This window comes from Chaetodon trifascialis, chromosome 3 (genome assembly GCF_039877785.1).
Source record: "Chaetodon trifascialis isolate fChaTrf1 chromosome 3, fChaTrf1.hap1, whole genome shotgun sequence".
Taxonomy (NCBI): domain Eukaryota; kingdom Metazoa; phylum Chordata; class Actinopteri; order Chaetodontiformes; family Chaetodontidae; genus Chaetodon; species Chaetodon trifascialis.
Genome location: NC_092058.1, coordinates 25,402,375 through 25,423,344, shown reverse-complemented (window position 1 = coordinate 25,423,344; position 20,970 = coordinate 25,402,375). Strand labels below are relative to the sequence as shown.

Below are 20,970 nucleotides of genomic sequence, written 5' to 3'. Positions count from 1 at the left end.
AATTGCCTTTGTTTTAATCAGACGCGTGGCCTCATTATTGTCGCTCTGTACTGAGAATTCATTCCACTGTTAGCGCACGGCGGTGATTGGGTAAGATTGGTCAATGGGCCGCCCTGATCTCAAAAAGAGGCAGCTTGTTAGTGAGAAAGAAAGAGGGTGAGGGAGTCATGCAGGAGGAGGAGGTGTGGTGTCACCGGCAGCAGAGAGAACAAAGAGCAGCTCGCCTCCGGTCAGCATAATGAGGTCAGAGGGTTCACAGGTCTGCTCTCTTTATTGCCTACGTCAGACTTGGACCAGGGCTGTTTGTGTTTTAAAACTGTGAAGCTTGGAGGGTGTGTGTGAGCAGTGGAAGATAAACCCAGCCGAATTTCATTTGTGCTCCTTTTATGTGTCTGTCCAGCTTTGTAGGCTTATTTTAAATCTTAATGAAGGATGTTAATATGGGGTAAATTCAGGCTGGCGGATGAGGAAAACCTGCGTGCTTATCTCAAAGTGATTTCTGTTATTTAAAGACATACTGGAGGGCCTGCATTGGGTTTTCTTGTGGTTTACAGCTGCAGCTTAACAAAGAAAGGAAAGGAGAATTTTTTTAAAGCGTCCTTAAGCAGGACACTCAAAACAACCTTAGTGTGTTCTGAGACGGGAGCAGCACAACAAACTGCATGCAGAAACAGACTTTTTACAGTGATGATGATTTGTTGCCTTGTAAGCTGACACTGGAAGCTATAGCTGGAATCAGAAATGATGATAAACATGAGGCCGTTTTTGCAGATGGCAAAATATATCTGAAACATCATCACATCATTTTCATATTCAACATTTTAGTGACTTCACTTATCAGCCGGAAAATTTAAAGTAAATGCAGCCAGTCGTTTTATTTTCCACTTCCTATGTGTGAGGTCAGTTTTCTTTCCAAGTGTGAGCGCAGACATAATCACTAACTGAGTATGCATGTTAAAGCCCCAACAAATTTTCATTTCCTCAGATCTGCAAAAATAAACTACATTCAACTTATATGTCACAGCATATCTCAAAATACTGAATTCTGTAATTCAGTGTTTACAAAAAATCATACATGTTACAACTCAAGTAAATGAAAGTCTCCTTAGCTGGTGGTTTAGCATCTGAATTAAGAGCAAAGTCAAACTATTTGATAGCGAAAAACTGCCTTCAGTCCAGTGATGAGGTGACGGTATTTCTACACAGTGTCACCGAAACGTGAGGAAAGAATAAAACCATACCTTTGTTTCATTAGTGTTAGTCCATCCATCCATCCATTATCTATACCGCCTATCCCTTTCGGGGTTGCGGGGGGCTGGAGCCTATCCCAGCTACAATGGGCGAGAGGCGGGGTACACCCTGAACCGGTCGCCAGCCGATTGCAGGGCAAGATGTAAGGACAAACAACCATTCACACTCACACTCACACCTACGGACAATTTAGAGTCATCAATTAACCTAATGAGCATGTTTTGGTCTGTGGGAGGAAGCCGGAGTGCCCGGAGAGAACCCACGCATGCACGGGAAGAACATGCAAACTTCACACAGAAAGGCCCCGCCTGACCCGGGGATCGAACCGGCAACCTTCTTGCTGTGAGGCACGCGCACTACCTGCTGCGCCACCGTGCAGCCCTTAGTGTTAGTCATTATAAAAAAGTTTCACCATGCTGCACCAATGAAAATGTGCTGGAGCTCAAACAACTCAGCTAATTTCTGAAATATATAATAAAAGCAGCTGGATGCATCAATGTGTGAATGAATTTACTGTATTTTAAATGATGTTTGTGGGTTTGTGTGTGGGCCCGTTTATGAGTTGTACATCATTCGAGGAGCAGCACTGCTATGAAACGTACCTCTGAGCATCCAAGGTATGTGATCAATCAATAGAGGTCAGAGCAGAGTTTACAGCCAAAGTCTCTTTAATGTGGGAGACATTACTTCAAAAACCACTCACGGTTGTTGCCCAGAAACAAGAAGTGTGAAGCAATTTCTTGTCTTTAAAGCAGACAGTCATCAAAGACTCTCATAATGTCATGGTAATTATTTTAGCGTGAAATAATGATGTCTCTGTGTTATGTTTGTGGTGAACTGATGTGGCTGCAGCATTTCATATTCAGTTTAACAATTCCAGGAGCCTACAGCCACGCTAGCAGGCATGTCGTGGACAGCATGGCCTGCATGTGGGCACAGTGGTGCTTTGGGATGAATACTAACATCAGCATACTAACACTGCATGGTGACCTGCTGCTGATGTTCAACAGACAGACAGACAGACAGACAGACAGACAGACAGACAGACAGACAGACAGACAGACAGACAGACAGACAGACAGACAGACAGACAGGCAGGCAGACAGACAGACAGGCAGGCAGGCAGACAGACAGACAGACCTAGCTAGTCCTTCACATGGCTGAAAACAACAAGTTGTCAAATAGCAGCACAAATGTAATTTGTTTCATTAAGAACAAACTGTTCATTATGTGTCATGATCAGTGTAGCTATACTGACCTACAGCTAACAGCTGCCATATTAAGAATGTATGATTTTTGCAGTGAAAGTGACTTTTCAGAAGATGTTCAGAAGATGTGCAGAGTGAACACCATAAAGTTGGATCAATATCTAGTTGTAGCAGTGGCCAAAAACCAAGAAGTTTGAGCCGAAATAGAGCAAAACCAGGACAAGTCCCAGACATCAGAAAAGTGGTCCGGACTGCAGACTCAAGTAGTTTGATTTTCGGCCTTTTCAGTTTTGTCTTGCCTCCACCAGCCCAGGTTCAGAGCGCTGCTGCCTCTCAGCCTTCATCTGCTTATGATTCATGTGTTGAGCAGTCAGCTTGCAGCTATACACACATAAAAACAGTGTATCTAATGTCTCAATGTTGCCTTTAAACCATTCTGTTATGGCCATCTCAATGTAATAGAGCCCAGCACACGCTGAGATGAAAAGACTTCTCAAGCATGGCTAAATGCTTCTATTCCCGCAGCAGGCAAAGGGAGGTGGGTGGGAGGTAGGGTGGTGGGGGTGGCAACAGTAGCTGGGCAGCCAACAAACCAAGCTACCTTGAACTGATGGGTTAGTCAGGCGATTGATGTAGTCTGACAGACACAGGCAAGCAGGAGCATTGTGCAATTTATCAAAAAGCTGTATCTTCCCCCTGTCAATACCTGACAAGCATGTCCACCGCTATGAAAGGCCAGATATCTAGCAAATCAATGTGGAGGGGACATACTGTACGTCTCTGTCGGAACACAAGTTTCAAGAGAGCAAGATGACAGCGATCAGTTGTGTGGAACTAGGCGGGCAACCATATCAAACTTCTACTTATATCCTCTGCTAAAAATCAACATATTTACATGTTACACCTAGTTGCTGAATCCTGATGATGATTTTTTTTTTTTTCCAATTTCCAATCCTTCCTTTCTTTCTTCATTTGCCCTCTTAGATCACTCCTTGCCCTTCCTGCCCCTCCTCCACTTTCCACACTTGCTCCATCTCCTCCTCACCCTGATCCCACACAGCCCATCAATCCCTCTGACATTATCAGTGTTTAACAGGCCCACGGGCTTTATGCTAATTATCATAACAGGTCGCTGGTATGGCTGAGTACTCCTGCGCAACAAATTTATCCCCAATAAAACCTGCTCTCCAAGACCTTGCCGATGCTGTTTTTTAAGGGGACATCTTATAAGCAGCCTCAGATGAGGGCACGCCGACTGCTGTGCAGAATGCTCGAACATGAACATGCATGGACGCACACTGTTGTGTCCACAACAAGCTTGCTTATTTTCAAAGTGCACATGCACAGTAGCCTTGACAGGAGCCCTTTCATGCAGAATGAGCCTTGTATGTTGCTGAGCCAAAGAGGGTACACCAGGTTCCTGCTAACACTCAGTCAATTCATGAAGAAATGTATCTTTTATTTGAGATATGATTTGACATTAACATTGTGCCAGGGGTTAGCAATTGGTCCTAGAAGCCAAAAGACATTGTTTAGTTTGTGAGTCATGCTTTAACAAGTTATTAGTTTTGCACATGGAAGTATATCACCTCTGCAAGCAACTGAACGGCTGGTCTCAGATAACCAAATTTCAAGCGTTCAAACAAGAAAAGAAAAACAGTATGAGAATCTCCATGCCTGAAATTTCATTGTCAAAATACAGCAGAGTGTTGCTCAGAACTGCCAGAGCACAATCGATCATTTTACCAGCAAACAAAGTCTGAAAATAAGAAACAACAGATCAGCTAGGAGTGCATCATTATTTGTGTTGGATTACCTTGACAGCTCCTTGAATGCAGTTTAGTGTGCAACCCGCTCATGAAATGCTCGGTTTGATTGTTGTGAAATATAGTAAAAGAATCAATGAACAGCATTAAAGATCTTACGGGTGTGCTGAAGTATTTGTTGCTGCAGTGTTGGTCTTTCATAATGATCTATTTGTGAGAGGGCCAACTGTGAAAATGGCAGTACGAGTAATGAATAGATGAGCTGATCGTGTCTGTGCGCTGAATGTTTCGCTGTTAAAATGAGGACCTGCAGAGGCAAAGGCTTTTTCCTGTGAGATTTCTCAGGATGTGTTTTTTTATTTCTACATTTTTAACATGTATCTGGTTCTTGCTATCTGCAGGTCAGAAGAAACACAACAAAAATAGTTTTTTTTTCCAAATACTTTATGCAACACCTGTCAGGTGGTCATGTGCTGAAGATACAGAGACACCATGGCTGTCAGCAGGAACATATTTGGTGGCTCATTCTATATCTTTTATTCCCATGAGAGTGCTGTCAGAAAATAAAAAGAAAGCAGATGGAGGTTTTTTTCCTACATTTATTTAACGTGACAACTGTCAGTCATCTCAGGTCTGCATGGTTTGTTGACACTCATTCCGTTATAGATTTGTTTTTGAGGTGCGTTTCTGTAAAATGATTGATTGCCTGAGAATAATACTGAGCAAATGAGACTAAGATTGAAAAAAAAAAAAGAAATACTTCCAGCGGAGTATTTTTTGACCTCTAGAGCCACCATGTGGCAGCAAATGGTACATCACCAGCAACACGGATCAAACAAATGCCTCACTGACCTGCCAACAAAACAGCAGTAAAAACACTTAAGCAGAAAACACAGAAAACTTATCTAGCAGTCATAACGTACAGCCAATTATTTTTCAGCCTCAAACCAGTGTGTGTGTGTGGTGTGTGTGTGTCACGTTGATATTCACAGCCAACAAGTCCTAAACTTCCACCAATTAGAGTAAACCCTCTAATAAAACACACCAGTCAGTCTAGGAGCGAGTCATCTTGTTTCACAGCCAGAGTAAAATGAGAAGGGGGCGGCATCCATGTTGACCTTCACAATGCACAAGGCCTGCAATTAGTAGTGTCCCTGCCGTAAGCAGGCTGCCTCCTCTTCCTCAAAAAGCAAACTAATGCAATCACTCCCGCACAGACTGGATGCTGGTAGCATTTGTGTGGCACATAAAGGTCACCTTGCAAAACACGAGCACTGAGAGCACAGAATAGAGATAATTAAGGAAATTGTCATAATTAAGTGTGAGGAAGAGGTGACTTGGGAGGTTGACGCCAACAAGTCGAGGCGCAAGATGCTGTGATTCAGCACACGACTGTCCCTGCTGCCAGCCCTGATGAAATATTAATAAGACTGTGTTGGTCATTTTTTTGGATGGGGGGGGCTGTCTCCATGACTTATGGAAATTTAAGATAGAGAATAGATTTAGCTTGTGGGCCTCAATTAAATCAGCGCTGGCTATGGTTTCTATCTTTTTTTCATGGATTGCTCAGGGAATAAGTGAAGTGGTGCTTTGGTTGAAGGGGGTACTGCAGAGCTATGCATATTAATGTAGGCATTGGCAATTATGAGCCTGAGGATTAGAAGTCATGAGCCTACATGCCCTCTTCTGCATGAGGCATACAACATATTTTACAGCAACGCTGAACCACTCAGAACCAAACCGCTTGGGAACAACAGCATCAGCCCTGAACTGCTGGATGTCTGCAACCGCTCTGAATAGATCAGATCACACCCACACTGATCTATTTGTGTTGACAGCTCATGACAGCTTAAGTGCCATTTGTATCTGTATGTGCTCAATCACTCAAACAGGGGTGTGTTTGCATCCAAGCCCAAAACGAGGTCTTGTCTAGATTACATTATGTCATACTGAGGGACAGAGCAAACTGTCCCCGCTCAGCCCCCTCCTCCTGCTGGATTGGGATGACTCAGTCAGCGACAGGCTCAGGGAACATGTGTTCTACCTTTGCAGTGACAGTGTAATTAACCTCTCATGGTGTTGGAAGGGGGGTTCGGAGCAAGACCTGGTGTACCTGTCGGTCCCCGATGGTTGCGGCTGCCAGAGGACACCGGGTCAACGCAGAGCATCACCAAAGCAACGAGGAAGGCCGCCTGCAAAGGCCAAGCTGACCTCCCCCACAGTTTCATCCTGAGAGAGGGAGGAAAGAGGAGCAAAGAGGAAGCAAAGGGGAGAGAGGAGGAGGAAGAGGGCATGAGAAGAGGATGGAACTTCACCCCCAAAAGAGATCGGAGGCAGAACAGCACAACAAACAAAAAATATTGCTTTTTGAACAAGCAGAAACAATGTGTGAGGTGAGTCTGCAAAGGTCAAAGGAAAAAATGACAAGCTGGAGCACAGAATAGACCTGAGGAAAATGTTCTTCCAGGACAGACACACATGCTGTGGGTACAGTTAACTCACCCGCAGTACCAGTGCACTACCAGCATCTGTTTATAACTCCTCTGATTTTCCTCTGGCAGCAGTCAATTAAGAAAACGTTGACTTTGACTATGATGAGTATGAGTCATGACAGCTTACAAAGAAACATTAGGCTGAGTCCAGAAATAATAATATTTTGATTGGGAACCCAACTAATCACTGATCATCCCGTTGATGATACTCTTGATTACTCGTTTAATCATTTTTGTCTATAAAATGTCAAAAAAAGTGAAAGTCATCCATCACATCACCTTCCCAGAGCCCAAGGTGATGTCTTAAATTGCTCATTTTGTCCGACCAACAGTCCGAAACAATAAGAAATTCCATGAACGATTATATATGACAAAGAGGAGCTGCAAAAATTCTTCTTCTGGGATCTTATGGTGAGCATTCTACAGACAAATCAATGAATCATTTAGTTGGAAAAGAGATTCAAAAATAATCATCACTTAATAATCTACAACTTGATGTTTTATCTCAGGATGCCGTCTCACCTGTTGGTCGTCTCTGTCCTCTTTGATCTCTCTTCCACTCAGTCGCTCCTCTATGGACGGGGTGTACAGGCCATGGCTGCATTCACTCACCCCTCAGCCTGCCTCCTCTTCTTCCTCTTCCTCCTGCTTCTCCTCTTCCTCACCTCAAACAGAAGAAGCCCCTGAAGAGAGGAGGTACAAAGACACTCAGTCAGAGAGGTCAGCCTGCCCTGGGGTTCCTCAGTGGCCTCTGATAGCCTTGTGTGAAGGTCTACACATAAGCGCGCGCACACACACACACACACACACACACACAGGGGTAGAGATGTGAAGGCCTAGATTCCGTCAGATCCATTGTTTACAATAGGTTCACCTACCCCCAGGCTGAATGTGATCCCCACTCTAGACATCACACACAGCTCTCCCTCTCTCTCTGACACACACACACACACACACAGGCACAGGCACACACACAAAAAAAAACACAACCCCTGCCTCATGCATCATGTACACACTCACAAAGATGGACACAATAAAACAGTGTGCATAACAGCAAAGCTTAAATTGATTCCAAAATGGGTATACATAAGAAAAAGCTGCAGAATAGCCTCGTAGCTAAAGCATTCACTGGCAGGAAATCAGATGATCAAACAAGCCATAAACACAAGTTGACGTTCTACACACACGCACACACACACACGAGCGTGCACACACGACACATTTGCACTTGCACAGTGTTTGCAAGGTAAATTCAAACAGTGTCGGAGGACAGCAGGAGAGACTCCCTAATTACAGCTGAGTGACAGCTTCTGATGCGTGTGCACTTATACACACTCACAGACACACATGCGTACGCAGTAAATTACCATCCTGCCATAAGTGTGTCAACACACCTCTCTTTGACAAAGGGACTAACTCCACAATCTAAATGAAAGACAACAGATTCACATTAATAACAAAATGTTCTCCCCTCCTCGAACCCTCATTATTCATCACGACTCATTGATATGCAGCTCAGTTTGCTGCTACGCTCAGGAACTTCCCGGGAACGTGTCAGCTCCAACCAAGCCTGATAGCTCCGCTGAGCCATCAGCGTAGCGCCACTGCCCCCTGGTGGGCAACAAGCCAATAGCAGCGGTCACGCATGAGTCATGATCGAGGAGAAACAGAGCAAGCGCATATATCTACATAAGAGAGAAACTCGCAGGGGCAGTGAAAGTGAGACAAAGTTAGTGGCTGCTGTTTGTGACTTTTATCAGTGATGATTAACCATTCAAGACAACATCAAGAAGTGGGTCAGAGGGAAAGAGGTAAGATCATGGCGAGGGAAAAGAATAAGGATCATAGGGAGGGCAGAAAATGAAGAGGCGGTGAAAGGAAATACTATGGAAAATTTAAAAAAAACAAGAGTTTAAACATATACTGGATAATATGTTAGTAGAATGTTACATGCATGCACACACTGCAAAAAATGGGGATGTGTTCGATTGTGGATACTGAGTGTTTCTTGAGTATGCACTCCTGCAGAGGAAGTGGAATGCAAATGCAAGTGTTAACGCCTTCCTGTACAGTGGAGTGAAGCGTTGACATGCACTGCGTTTAGTTTAAATTAGCATTTGTCTCTGTTTGTGTGTAGCTTGTCGAACTGTGGCATGTATTTGTGTGTGTGTGTCTCATTCCAGTACAGTATGTGAAAGTATACAAGGTGCATGTGCTGTGTGTGCAGTGTGATTAGGCATGCTTCATGGCAGCACAGTAGCCTATTTCTTATTCCCTTTTCAAAGGCAGAGTTATGGCATGCATTTTTATCAGCTTTGTTCTCTGATACACTCATTAAAAGAGCACAGTAGTGCCCGTGTGTGTGTCTCTGTGTGTCTGTGTGTGTGTATGTGTGGTCTCCAGGTGCAGCTCAGTCGCGTCAGGACATCAGGGACAAAACGTCCCATCAGTCAAAGCGATGTTGTCCCCTCTACTGGGTCAGACACAGATTATGGCCTTATAATGACTAATGAATAGGTTAAAAAAAATCTCACACACACAATCACACACAGTCTCATACATGCAAATTTTTCACATTCATGTTACCAAAAAGTGTCCAGTCTCCGTGAGGACATAATGTTGAAGTGTTTGGGGGCGGTGCGGGCTCAGCTGGTCATCACGGTTGTGAGGAGACACGTGAACAAACAGAGCACGGACATGATTATCTGAGAACATCACGTCTCTGAAAAGACCCCTCCTCCTGTACCACCGTCTCCACCTCCTCTCTCGCTCTCTCTCTGTCTGTCCCTGTGGGCTGAAGGGCTGATTTGTGTCATTTCTCGCAGTAATCACACAGGAGTGACACAGGGGCTCATTGACATGCACTGAGACAATCCCACCCCGGCCACAAATACATCCGTGTGCCCTGCATCCAAACAGCATCATCCGCCAGCCAGCATGCATGCACAATCGCAAACGTATGCACATGAATCCGCCGAATGATACACGCACATAAAATCTGTGACCTTATCTGACACATCGGGAAACGTGCGTCACCCATCAAAAATAAAATAGTGAGACACGCTCTGCATGATGGGGATGTGGCTGACACTCTGCTGTTTGTTTGCCACTGATATTATACAGAGAGTGTACAGGAAGTTCTTGTACCGTCACCTGGTTAGTGTTCATCTTATTATCTCTGAGTGAACATCTCTGGTTTATCTTTCTTAAAGGGATATGTTATTTCTCACTGGACTAATTGCACTTCCTGAAGTGCTTCCTATCAGACTTGATGACTAACACAGGAATGAGTTCTGTGTTTGTAAAAGTCTGCTTCAGACTTTTTGACATGATCATCATCAGATGAGAACTGATTTTGCCTCACTGGCCACCTGAGGATGATGATGTTGGTCATTACCGTGGGTTGATCCATTCATCACTTTGGTCCACAGCAAGATTTCTCATCAGCTACGGGGAAAATTGCTCTATTTCTTAAGACCCATGACCTTTGACCTTTGATCTAGTACATGCATAGGTCAAAAACTTAGCTTATCTTTAGTTAACTAAATATACATTTTACATAAAGGCAAAACTAGGTGTGAAAAAAACCTTTTAGTGAAATGAAATAAAAATAAAAACCAGACTTTTGGGAAAAAAAAGAAAGAAAGAAAAGTAACTGAAATGATACTGTGTAGTTGCTAACTGACTAAAATAAAATGAAACACACAGGAAATGTCTTTCATTTTAGTCATTGTCAGTTTGCATGAGGAGGCCTTGGTGCATTTGTTTACTGAGACTGGCACGTCTACGTGACTGTGCGTCAGCTGCCCTCACAAAGTGTTGTGTTTGCACTGCAATACTAATTCTGAACTTCTTAAATCTAAGTGAAAACTAAACAAAAATGTAACACTTTATGCAATAAAAAACACCTGAAATAAGCAAACGCAGTCTGGAAACTAAATGAAACTAAAATGAATTGAAATCAAGAATTAAAAACAAAATAGAAATAAAAACAAATTAAAAGTACAAAGCTATAATAACTCTAAGTTTACTACATTTCATTTCTGTGAACAAGAAATAAACTGAAAATGATCAGGATGAAATGAACATGAGCATGAACTGAACACATTCATACTCACATCAAGATCAACTCTTTCAAATCTGCTGTCCTTCATCGTGAGCCTCCTTTGAGGCCTTTCTGCTTCCATTACTGGTGCGTCTCTTAGAGTGGACAAAAACACCTTGTCCTGTTCGTCCAACACTTCTGTGGGACGTAATTGACACCGCAGTCCTTTGGTCCTGGTTACTTATTTTGTGTCTCTCACACGCTCTCATTTCGTGGTTGTGACATATGGGCTGGCAGATTCAATGGACCAATAGGGAGCTTTAACTGAATATCACAAACGTAACACTGGCAGCTGGGTCATGTGCTGAGGCTTCTACCTGAGCACAGTTAGAAAGAAACAGCACGTCAACCTGCAATTTCATTTCCCCTGTATACTGACTTTATCCACTTTCAGCAGAAATGCTTTACAATGAATTCTTCAAAGCCAGAGTTGTGTCTTGAAATTTCCTCTGCACCATAAGACAGAAACAGTGGATCATGAACAGCAGCTACTATATTTCAGTCTGTTTTGACTTTTGATATCCCATGGTGCTTTAAATGTTGCTTTGAGGACAGAATAGAATAGCTTCCCTGAATACTGACAGGTTTATTTGGAATTTTAAATCATTTATGTTAACTGAAATAAATAAAATAAGTAACAAAAATGAAATAAAGCAAAACTCTCAGTGTGGGCTTTGCTTAAACTCCAGTGTGAAAAATAGAAAGGCGGCAAGACTGAAGACCACACAGGCATCACACCGGTATCTCAGTATGCTGATTTTCTGTGCCCAGACGCAGACAGCAGACAAAAAGCATATCAGTGTAAAACAAAGTGCATCTCCCTAAGGCGGAGAGATATTGAAAATGAAACGGGCGAAAGCACAAAGCCCGATGGAATCTTATGTGAAGCGTTTCAGATTTCTGCCGATATGCAGAGTATTAACATTCAGTTAGGGTGTGTAATGTTCTGCTTCTATATATTTGTCTGCCTCCTACTCTAAACCATTACAGCATCCTGCTCCTCGCCATTTCCTCTGGGTCACTGGGCAGACAGGCCGGGTGTGTGCCAACACAAAAGAGCACAGTCTCACACACGGAGACAAGCACAAACTTGAATTTACACACCAGTAAGTCTGTGTATTCAGAAGTCAGAGGCCCTTACATTTTTCTATTCCCTTACGGTCAGCCGCCATAGCCCGCTATGTTCCTGGTTCTTGTTTGTTCCTCCTCATGTCTCTCCCTATTGCTCTCTGCAGTATCCGTGCCTCCATACACGTGTGCACGTCTCCCCTTTTCTCCCAGCTCCTCACTTTATCAGTGTGCAGATGAGCATCTCTGCTTTGTCCTCTCCCACTGTTTCCTGCCAACTACACACAAAATCAGTGCCCCCCAAATGCAAGTCCTAATCGTATCCCACCATTTTTTTTCTTTTTTACATTTTCTTATAAATGAACAGATCAGCGGGCATGTTTGTGTGTGACACCGTGTGTGTGTGACTGTGGAATAGGTTCAGATAAGTTTTACTATAGCATTAGAGCAGTGGAGGTGAAGAAGAAATCCTGTTGCATGTGAGTCAGACATACGACAGATTCACACACAAACCCAACTTTCACACTTCTACATGCATGTGGAATCAGACTGTTTAAAGAAATGATATGGGAGTTGTGAAATGTATAGTATGCACTCTGTATATATATACACACTGTATATGCGCTCATAAATGACTCTGACTTTGACTTAGGCCCTTGTTTGTGGCCATGCTCCTGCTGCCGTCATATGTCATAATACTAATACCTCTTATTACTCACACACTACTAATACTTCTAACACTCTACAATAATTTGCTCATGGTAGTTTGGTCGCGTTATACAGTACATGCCATAAATATACACATGAACAAATATTTAGGTATTGTCTTATGAGGAATCTGCATGTAGGTCCCCTTACTGTGTGAAAAAATCTGCTGTGTTCCTCTTTAAGGTTCACAGCAGTTGTACATTTATTTCATTGTATAATGTGATTCTTGTAGGTTTTTTCTGAAGGAAAAGGTCAGACGTCATCTGAGGGACACATAATACCGTTGCACCTGTTTACTGCCATCCATCCGTACCACCACACCTCCTCCACTCTATTGTTTCCTCCAATAAACCAACAAGCAATAAAGTGGAGGATCCTCTGTTTGGTGAAACGGTCAGGTGGGGAGAAAGTTGTGAGTGAAAGCCTGAATTCAGGACCATTACCTGGCTCTGGTATTGACTGCAGAGTTCAGAGAATGGCCAGGGCACTAAGGTACCATTACAGCTCAATTGATCGGCCTGCACTTAAGTCCAAATCCCACCTTGTTGCACAAGCTATCGTCTCAGGATCCGGTGACCATGAAATATATGTGTGTTTGTGTATGTGTTTGTGTTCTCCTTACTTCATCTCTCACTCTTTCTCTTTCCCCTCCCCCACTTTCATGGATAAAAGTCAGAAATGATCCCACCGTGTGTGTGTCATGTGTCGAAGCAGGGACTCTGGACCCACCTCTCCAGCAGGTACACACATAAAAAAACAGTCATGCTCCACTTACACACACACTCACACTTCACTTATATATCCAAGCTATGGAGTGCCAAACACACTGATACACACATTTCCAGGCACACCTATACAGATCACTCCTCTCACGCAGTTTAGACAGAATGAACAGGAGCGTTTGTTTCAGTCGGCCTTTGCTGGATGTACCTGTCACATTCACACATTGCTAGCAAGTCTTATTAAAGTCTTTTAACAACCTCTCCCACTAAAGCAGAGGCAGAACAGAGGCATGTGTAGGCTGTTACTGGTTTTATGGAGAAGGAAAAAAGCGCAGACACTAACAGGCTAATAAACATTAGCTCGCTAACACAACAAGTCTGCAGGCACGGCCCAGTCCCTGGTTCCCTCTTTACAAGTCTGTCGTTTAAAACCCAGACAGCCAGCACGGGCCAACATAGATCAGAGCAACCCTCCTCAGAGCCGCTGACAGACAGAGGCAGGGGCCAGGCCGTAAATCCGCCGCACTCTAATAAAGCAATAAAAGGCCATTAAAAGTCAGTGTCCCTCAGCACTGGAAGATGGATGGAAAGGTAGAAAGCAAAGGAGACACTTTCAGATGGCTGCGCACACCCACACACATTTTGGCAGGTTTGCCTCCCCTCTCCATTCGAGACAAACTAGGTATCTGCAATATTGATGCCTTTCTCCCGTTGTTACTCCTCTTTTATCCTTGCTGGCTGCAGCTCGCTTTTGTGATGAAACAAAGTAAACACTGTGATCTAGAATGGTGAAGCGCTATCTTTATGTACTGTTCTGCTCGCTCAGTAAGCTCTCTGTCTCTGCTCCTGATCTGCCTTCCTCCCTGCGAGGTCCACTGCTAAGTTTCCCCGCTACAGTGATTTTATATGTGCATGCAAGCACTTGCGCGCACACACATTTAACACATTTTACTCACATTGTACTGCACAAATGCAAATGTAAAATTGCTTCTCACATCCTATCTGCACCGTTTGTTACCATTTCCTAAATAGTAATACCAGACTTTCTTAGGACGGGGAGTGTGATTATTTATGAGGACAATAATGCAAAATTGAGCATTTTCCAGAAGGATGCTCTTGCTGTAATGGGGTCTAATTTTTTCCTTTCTGTCTTTATTTTACTTAGCTTACTTTCATTGCAAGCTTCTATTCTTCCCACCCGTTCTCATACTGTCCCCAGGTTTTCCTTCCCAGCCTGCACAGAGATCAAAAGGTATAGTGGAGAAAGTGAACCACAGCAGGGCAGGAGGGACACAGCACAACCTGCTCTTGCAATTTCCACTCACACAATCACTGATCCTTGCTTCTTTCTGCACAAAGAAAAGAAACAGACAAGAACAAAGTTTGTGTGTGTGTGTGTGTGTGTGTGTGTGTGTGTGTGTGTGTGTGTGTGTGTGTGTGTGTGTGTGTGTGTGTGTGTGTGTGTGTGTGTGTGTGTGCGTGGACGGACCCTTCCTCTGTGGATGCCGGTATCGAATGGCGGCCTGGAGCCAAACAAAAGCAGGCCGAGGCCTGACAGTGAGTCTCCGGAGAGCAGAGGCCATTCATTGTGCTTTGTGCCCAAATTATGATTAATGGAAAATAAACAACCTTGATGTGGAGCCTGCTTTGATTTTCTGGTCTCGGTCTCGGCTCTAGTTGTAGCTACTCCTCTGGCCAAGGGAGAAGCGGCGGCCAAAAGCTCAGCAAAGCTCAACTCTCGGCCTCATGGCACTTTCACACAACAGCTTTAAATCAATGGGCTCACAGATGAAGAAGCTGCTCTCACCTCTCCTTCTCTCACACACACACCCACAGACACACACACACTCTCTCTTTTGCTATCTCTGCACATCCATACACGCACAGAAACTCATATACGCAGACAAACCGACGTCTTGATTATATCAGTCCCCTCTGCTGGTAATGACCAGCTTGTGTGTAATTATATTAATTACCGTACGTGCAACGCCTGTCAACTGGCAAGCCATAGGAAAGCGAGAGCTTGATACAAGTAGAAAAAAGGGAAAAGAGTGAGATGAAGCAAAGGAACAAACCTACAGATGAAGGAGTTGGAGAGTGATCGGAGTGGGAAATGATAGAGAGGAAGGCAGGGAAGGAGAGAGTGGGGTCAGGAACATAGAGTGTGTGTGTGAGAAAGAGAGAGAGAGAGAGAGAGAGAGAGAGACAACGGCAGAGAGCAGGGAGAGAGAGGAAGCCTGATCAATTGTTCATTTTACAAAGTCACTGAGACGTGTCAGCAGTGTCAATAAGTGAATTAATTTGTCTGTGGGTCTCTGGAGCATGACACCATATCACTCTGCTCCCCTGAGACAAGTAGGGCCTCTAACCCTCTCTCTCTAACACACACACACACACACACACACACACACACACACACACACACACACACACACACACACACAGGCACACATTCTTGTACAAGCTTACAAAGCAATTTCATACAAGGATCATACACGGATATCAGAAAGTGACACAAAAACATTTTCATGCCAACGCTCTCATTCTTAGATGCATATTCTCAGCACGCACACAATTCTGGTTTGTTCTTTATTTATTTGGGAGGATGTTGCAGTGACTTTTATTTCATTCCCTGGAGACTTACCCAAAGCTTAACCATAACCACTGCATGTCTAACCCTAAAGTTACCCAAAAAAGCGAGCCTTAAAGGTGCTGTCAGCCATTCTAATCCAGTACACTTTTAGCCAAATTCAGCAAATCACCTCACGGTCTGTTAGCTGTCTGTTCTGTGTATCTGGTGTTCATGCACAGCCCCAGCTCTGTAAAAGAGAAACAAGCAAAGTGGCTTGGGCTGAGCCACAAAACCTTATTCCAGCCAATCAATAACATGGGAACTCTGACCTCTGCCTCTGCCTGCAACTCTCCCTCTTTCAGGTCCTCAGCCATGACAAACAGAGCTACACCATGATGGTGGAGCTATTACCTCACCAATTTGGTATAGAAATAGTTTACTTGCTGCAGCAGACCTCACATTCTTTCCCTTGAAATTGCACATCTTTGCCTGTGTGGCGTTACTTATGGAGGCTGACATACCCTCATGCAGCAGACACTCTTGATTCCACCATATTTCTCTGTCGGTAAGCCAGCCCAGTTCTTAGTGTCACTGCATTGGGAATGCACATCCATGAATGTGGTGGTCAGACATTGTGAAGGAGTAGTGAAGGGAGGGCTGCATTTGTTTGGCTGTTGAGTTTAAATATCTTAAATATATAAAGACTTGCTTACTCCACCTTTAACCCAAAATTTACCCAAAGTTTCCTCATGTGGGTCAGCTTTTTGTTCCCAAAGTGGAGCTGAGTCTCTCATAATGTGACTATGTGAACAGATTCTTATCTGCACATTAAGACAAGAAAACATGTGCATGTTGTAATCCACCTTCAGCTACATGAAATCCAACTGAAAGATGTTGCTTGATGGCAAACCATCAATTCTCAGCTATTTGATTGTGGATAGACTATGCTTTCAGTCCTAAATCCACTTCCTGCATGATTTACAGCTGTAACAGCAAAGGTGAGTTGGCTCTACAGACATGCGCGCACGCACACACACACACACACACACACACACACACACACACACACACACACACACAAACACAGAAACCCCCAGAAAATAATGATTCACCCTCATCTGAGCAACCATCCCTCAGGGAGGTTATTGTCCACTAGCTACTGACATCAGTCAGCCACCAAGAGGGACCCTCAACCACTGGCTGCCTGCTGTTTTCATTACAAAGCCATCACCTCCAGCACACACACACGCATAAACTGTGCACATGGACACAGGCATACACACTTACACACTCACCTCTGACAGATTTCCCCCCAGTCCTGACTACTCATGCTGCTCTCTGTTGAAGCCTTTCCCTCACACATCCAAATCTGCTTTCAGCGAAAACCCACATCGGGCCCTGGCTTCCCTCTTCTCTCTCTATTGTGTTCTATCTCTTCCCCATCCTTCCGCCACCTCCATCGTCATGCTCTGCACTCCACAGGGTTACCCCCCCCCCCCCCCCCCCCACACACACACACACACACACACACACACGTTGTTGTTTGAGGGCTGCTGCGATGACCGCCCGAGGCTCCGCCACCACCGAAACTGTTTCCTCACTGCGGCTTCACAGTAGACCCACACTGCCGAGCACGCTGGGAGCTTTTCATAATCCCACAAACACACTAACGCTCCCACACACTCGCAGTGTCGCTCACGGTTACCAGCACATCTGCCAGCTGCCAGAGGGGAGCGAACGGGGACGCACTGCCTCACGCAGGGACACACACAGACGGACACACACCCACACAAGAGTGGAAGTAGCAGATTGCATCCAAGGTGATAGATAGAGCGCTGTGGGAAGGAACTGTGCCTGTTCAATTACAATCATTACTATCACTTCGGGAGATTTGTCATGGTCAAAGTGAGTTGGAGCTGTGGAGAAATCACCTTGAGACCTGTGAAGTGATGTTATTTTCAGTTTTGCAAAACGGTTACCGCGTCCTCAAAACTCTTCCCCAATTGCAAATGACTGAAATTAACCATAAATTAATTACTCCAAAATTCCAGGCAGATGTTTACAAAATAATCCCTCAACGGGACATGACTGACTCTTTAAAAGCACTTGGCACATGAAGCACAATAATCCACTAGCCCACAATATGTCAACAGTCTTCAAGCAATAAGCCCAGTAAGGTTAGATGTGACTGCTGTGCCTTTGACTGTCTTCTCTGGGTCGGATAGGGGGGAGGCCATGTTGGTAGTGTGAGCTGTCAGTCAAAGCAGGGCCTGTTAGATGGAATTGGAAAGAATCTGGAGGTGTGATGGCACCACACAGGAGACCGAGGCCTTGCTGTCACTGATTGACTGACAGGGGGGAGAATGGAAGACAAGGAACACACAGCTGTGGAGCTCCAACATGGGACCTCCACTGTTCGGAGCAGTTGGTACGTGCTTTTGCAAAATGATCGCTGTGTGAGAGTGAAGCCCAACATTAGAATCTCCCACACCTTTGCTAACAGGACGCTTCAAGGAATGGATCAACTGTGCTTTTAGTCATTTGTATTGGCATGTCCAGCGACGTGTGTAAACTATGATCAGATGACGATGATTATATGTCAAATGTCTTCAGATAGATCGATCCAAGGCGATATCTGATAATGATATGTGGACAATAGGAATATTCTTTTAATGGAAACAATCAATCTTGATCCTTTATATCTATATTTGTATATTGTTTTCAAGAATTGTGAAGAATATATATATTAAGCAAAACATTTTACAGTTTTAAAGACAGTGATGACGTTTATGTGTACAAAATATAACATTTTTTTACCCTGATTCCAAAAAAGACAATATTCCTACTGAGCTGCTTACATGGCTAATAAAAATGACTCTTCCAGAAATATTCCCATTTACATGCAGCCATGCATACTCCGGTTAACGAACACAGCCTCCTTCTTTCATTCGTTCTGCCACCTTCTGGAAAAGGTCAGGGCAGCAATATTTGTGCACATCCAAAAACCCGCTGTGTGTGTCAAGTCTTTTATAATGTTTAAAAGTAGGTGTGTTATTCCTTCTAGCCAGATATGTGGGTTTTTATATATTTCTTATATTCTATTTGTGCCTGCATCTGTATTCCAGCCTTGCAAACTGTTGGCTAATCCCAGCTGAGACGCATATTCCAGATGCTCCTAAAGACTGAGTATTATCAGCATACTCCACATGTCTTACACAAAAATGCTCCATTCAGAGTGAGGCCTAATCAGAGAATTCAACCAGAACATGTTGTTCACATGACACATATCAAATTTGTGTAATAAGAGTGTTGTCATATTCAGAATAATAATGGAACATTAGTGTGCATGCACAGCTGCAATAACATGATAGTGACTGATATATCGGACTGATATGTTGGTCTAGCTCTAAATGTAATACAATAGTGTGAACTCCTTTCGCTCTTTAAAATGGTCCTCAATTAGAGCTGTTAAGACTAGGAAAATTAAGTCAATTGAGATCAAAATGGACTAAATAAATAGATGTTCAGTTAGCTGGAGTACTTCACCAGAAGTCATTAAAATCAAACATTTAGTTTCTTTTTCTTGCACAATATAGATGAAACTACCTCATCCTGTGTTAGCAAACTCAGTTAAAGACTGCAATACACACAGCAGGAGAGAGGATGTGTGTGAGTGTGTTAGCTGCAGAGAGAGGAGGACAGAGCTTCACTTTGATCCAATGGGATTTTTTTAATAATCATTCCTTGTGGTAAGTGAGCACCAATTTTATCCATGAAGGCCTAAACTCTGCAGACCTAGTCTGAGCCAAGGCACACTGTTAATGAGGTATCATGTTATCACTCCGATCTGTCTGCAACATCTGAACTTTGTGCCTTTTTTTAACCACAGGTCACAACCTCTGTCCAGCTGTGGTTTTGTGGTTAGACAAGAAAGGAATACATGCCACACACATGCTCATTGATTTAATATCTTTCTGTCCTCCATTAGGGTCATGGATCTCCTGTTTGAGGAGTGACATCAGTCCCCGGGTGTATTTTCCCGGAACTTGATTTCATGAGGATGAGTGAAGGCGTTATTGTCCACTGCTTCTGCGTGACATCTATTCATGTTCTCTGACTCAATACACCCAGAAACTGCCCAAGACGAAAAGCTGTCCAGGACGCTGTCATTTACAAATGAGGGGCCTCTCTCCATCTTTCTGCCCACGACATGAAAGAACGCCTCTCCTCTCTTCTCTTTTCTCTTCTCCTCCTCTTCTCAGTCAGGAAGTATCCATTCATCACAGTCAATCTGTTAATGCCAGTGTGTGTGTGTGTGTGTGTGTGTGTGTGTGTGTGTGTGTGTGTGTGTGTGTGTGTGTGTGTGTGTGTGTGTGTGTGAGTGTGGAGGTGATCTCCAATCTGTCCTGCTGCTGTCACCTCAACAGTCCTACATGCTTGATCCCTGCTTATTCATCTAGCACATCACCCAGAACGCCTTTAACACACACACACATACACACACACACACACACACACACACACACACACACACACACACACACACACACACACCATCATCATCATCATCTTACAGTGCTTTCTCTCCGTCACACATGAACAAGCACACACAGATTCACAAGATTTCATTGTGCAGAGTTCCTCCGGTTACTTACACACAGACATACGCAGGTCATTTCACATATAGGCTGTCTCTCCATTTCACACACACACACACACACACACACACACACACACACACACACACACACACACACACACACACACACACACACTATCTCCTTCCCTTGCCTCATCTCTCACAAATATTTCTTTCTGTTTCTCCAGCTCATTTCTCTCGCCTCCCTTGCTCTCCCTTCTCCTCGATGCCGTCCGTCGCCTCTGCTTGGCTGTGTCCTCATGCACAATCACAAATGCACACAATTCATTCCCCCTCATTCCCAGCCAGTCATCCTGAACAGCCCTCTGTGGGGTAAGTAGATAGGAGGCTGATGTTGAGACATGCAGAGCCGAACGGCCCTCTGAGGATGCCAGCTGTCCCACTGCTGGGAGCCACTATGGGAGGAGGGTAGGGGGGG

The 20,970-nt window shown here is 44.1% G+C and overlaps 1 protein-coding gene across 1 annotated transcript in view; it reads right to left on the bottom strand.

The window, feature by feature from the left end:
• tafa4b (TAFA chemokine like family member 4b) overlaps nt 1-20,970 on the bottom strand; it is a 38,657-nt gene that overhangs the window by 15,609 nt on the left and 2,078 nt on the right. The window contains exons 2-3 of the mRNA XM_070959961.1: nt 7,240-7,400; nt 6,339-6,454 (exon numbers count right to left, since the gene is read on the bottom strand). Coding sequence (XP_070816062.1) covers nt 6,339-6,453 — 115 coding nt within the window. The 5' untranslated portion in view covers nt 6,454; nt 7,240-7,400. The remainder of the gene's footprint in view (nt 1-6,338; nt 6,455-7,239; nt 7,401-20,970) is intronic.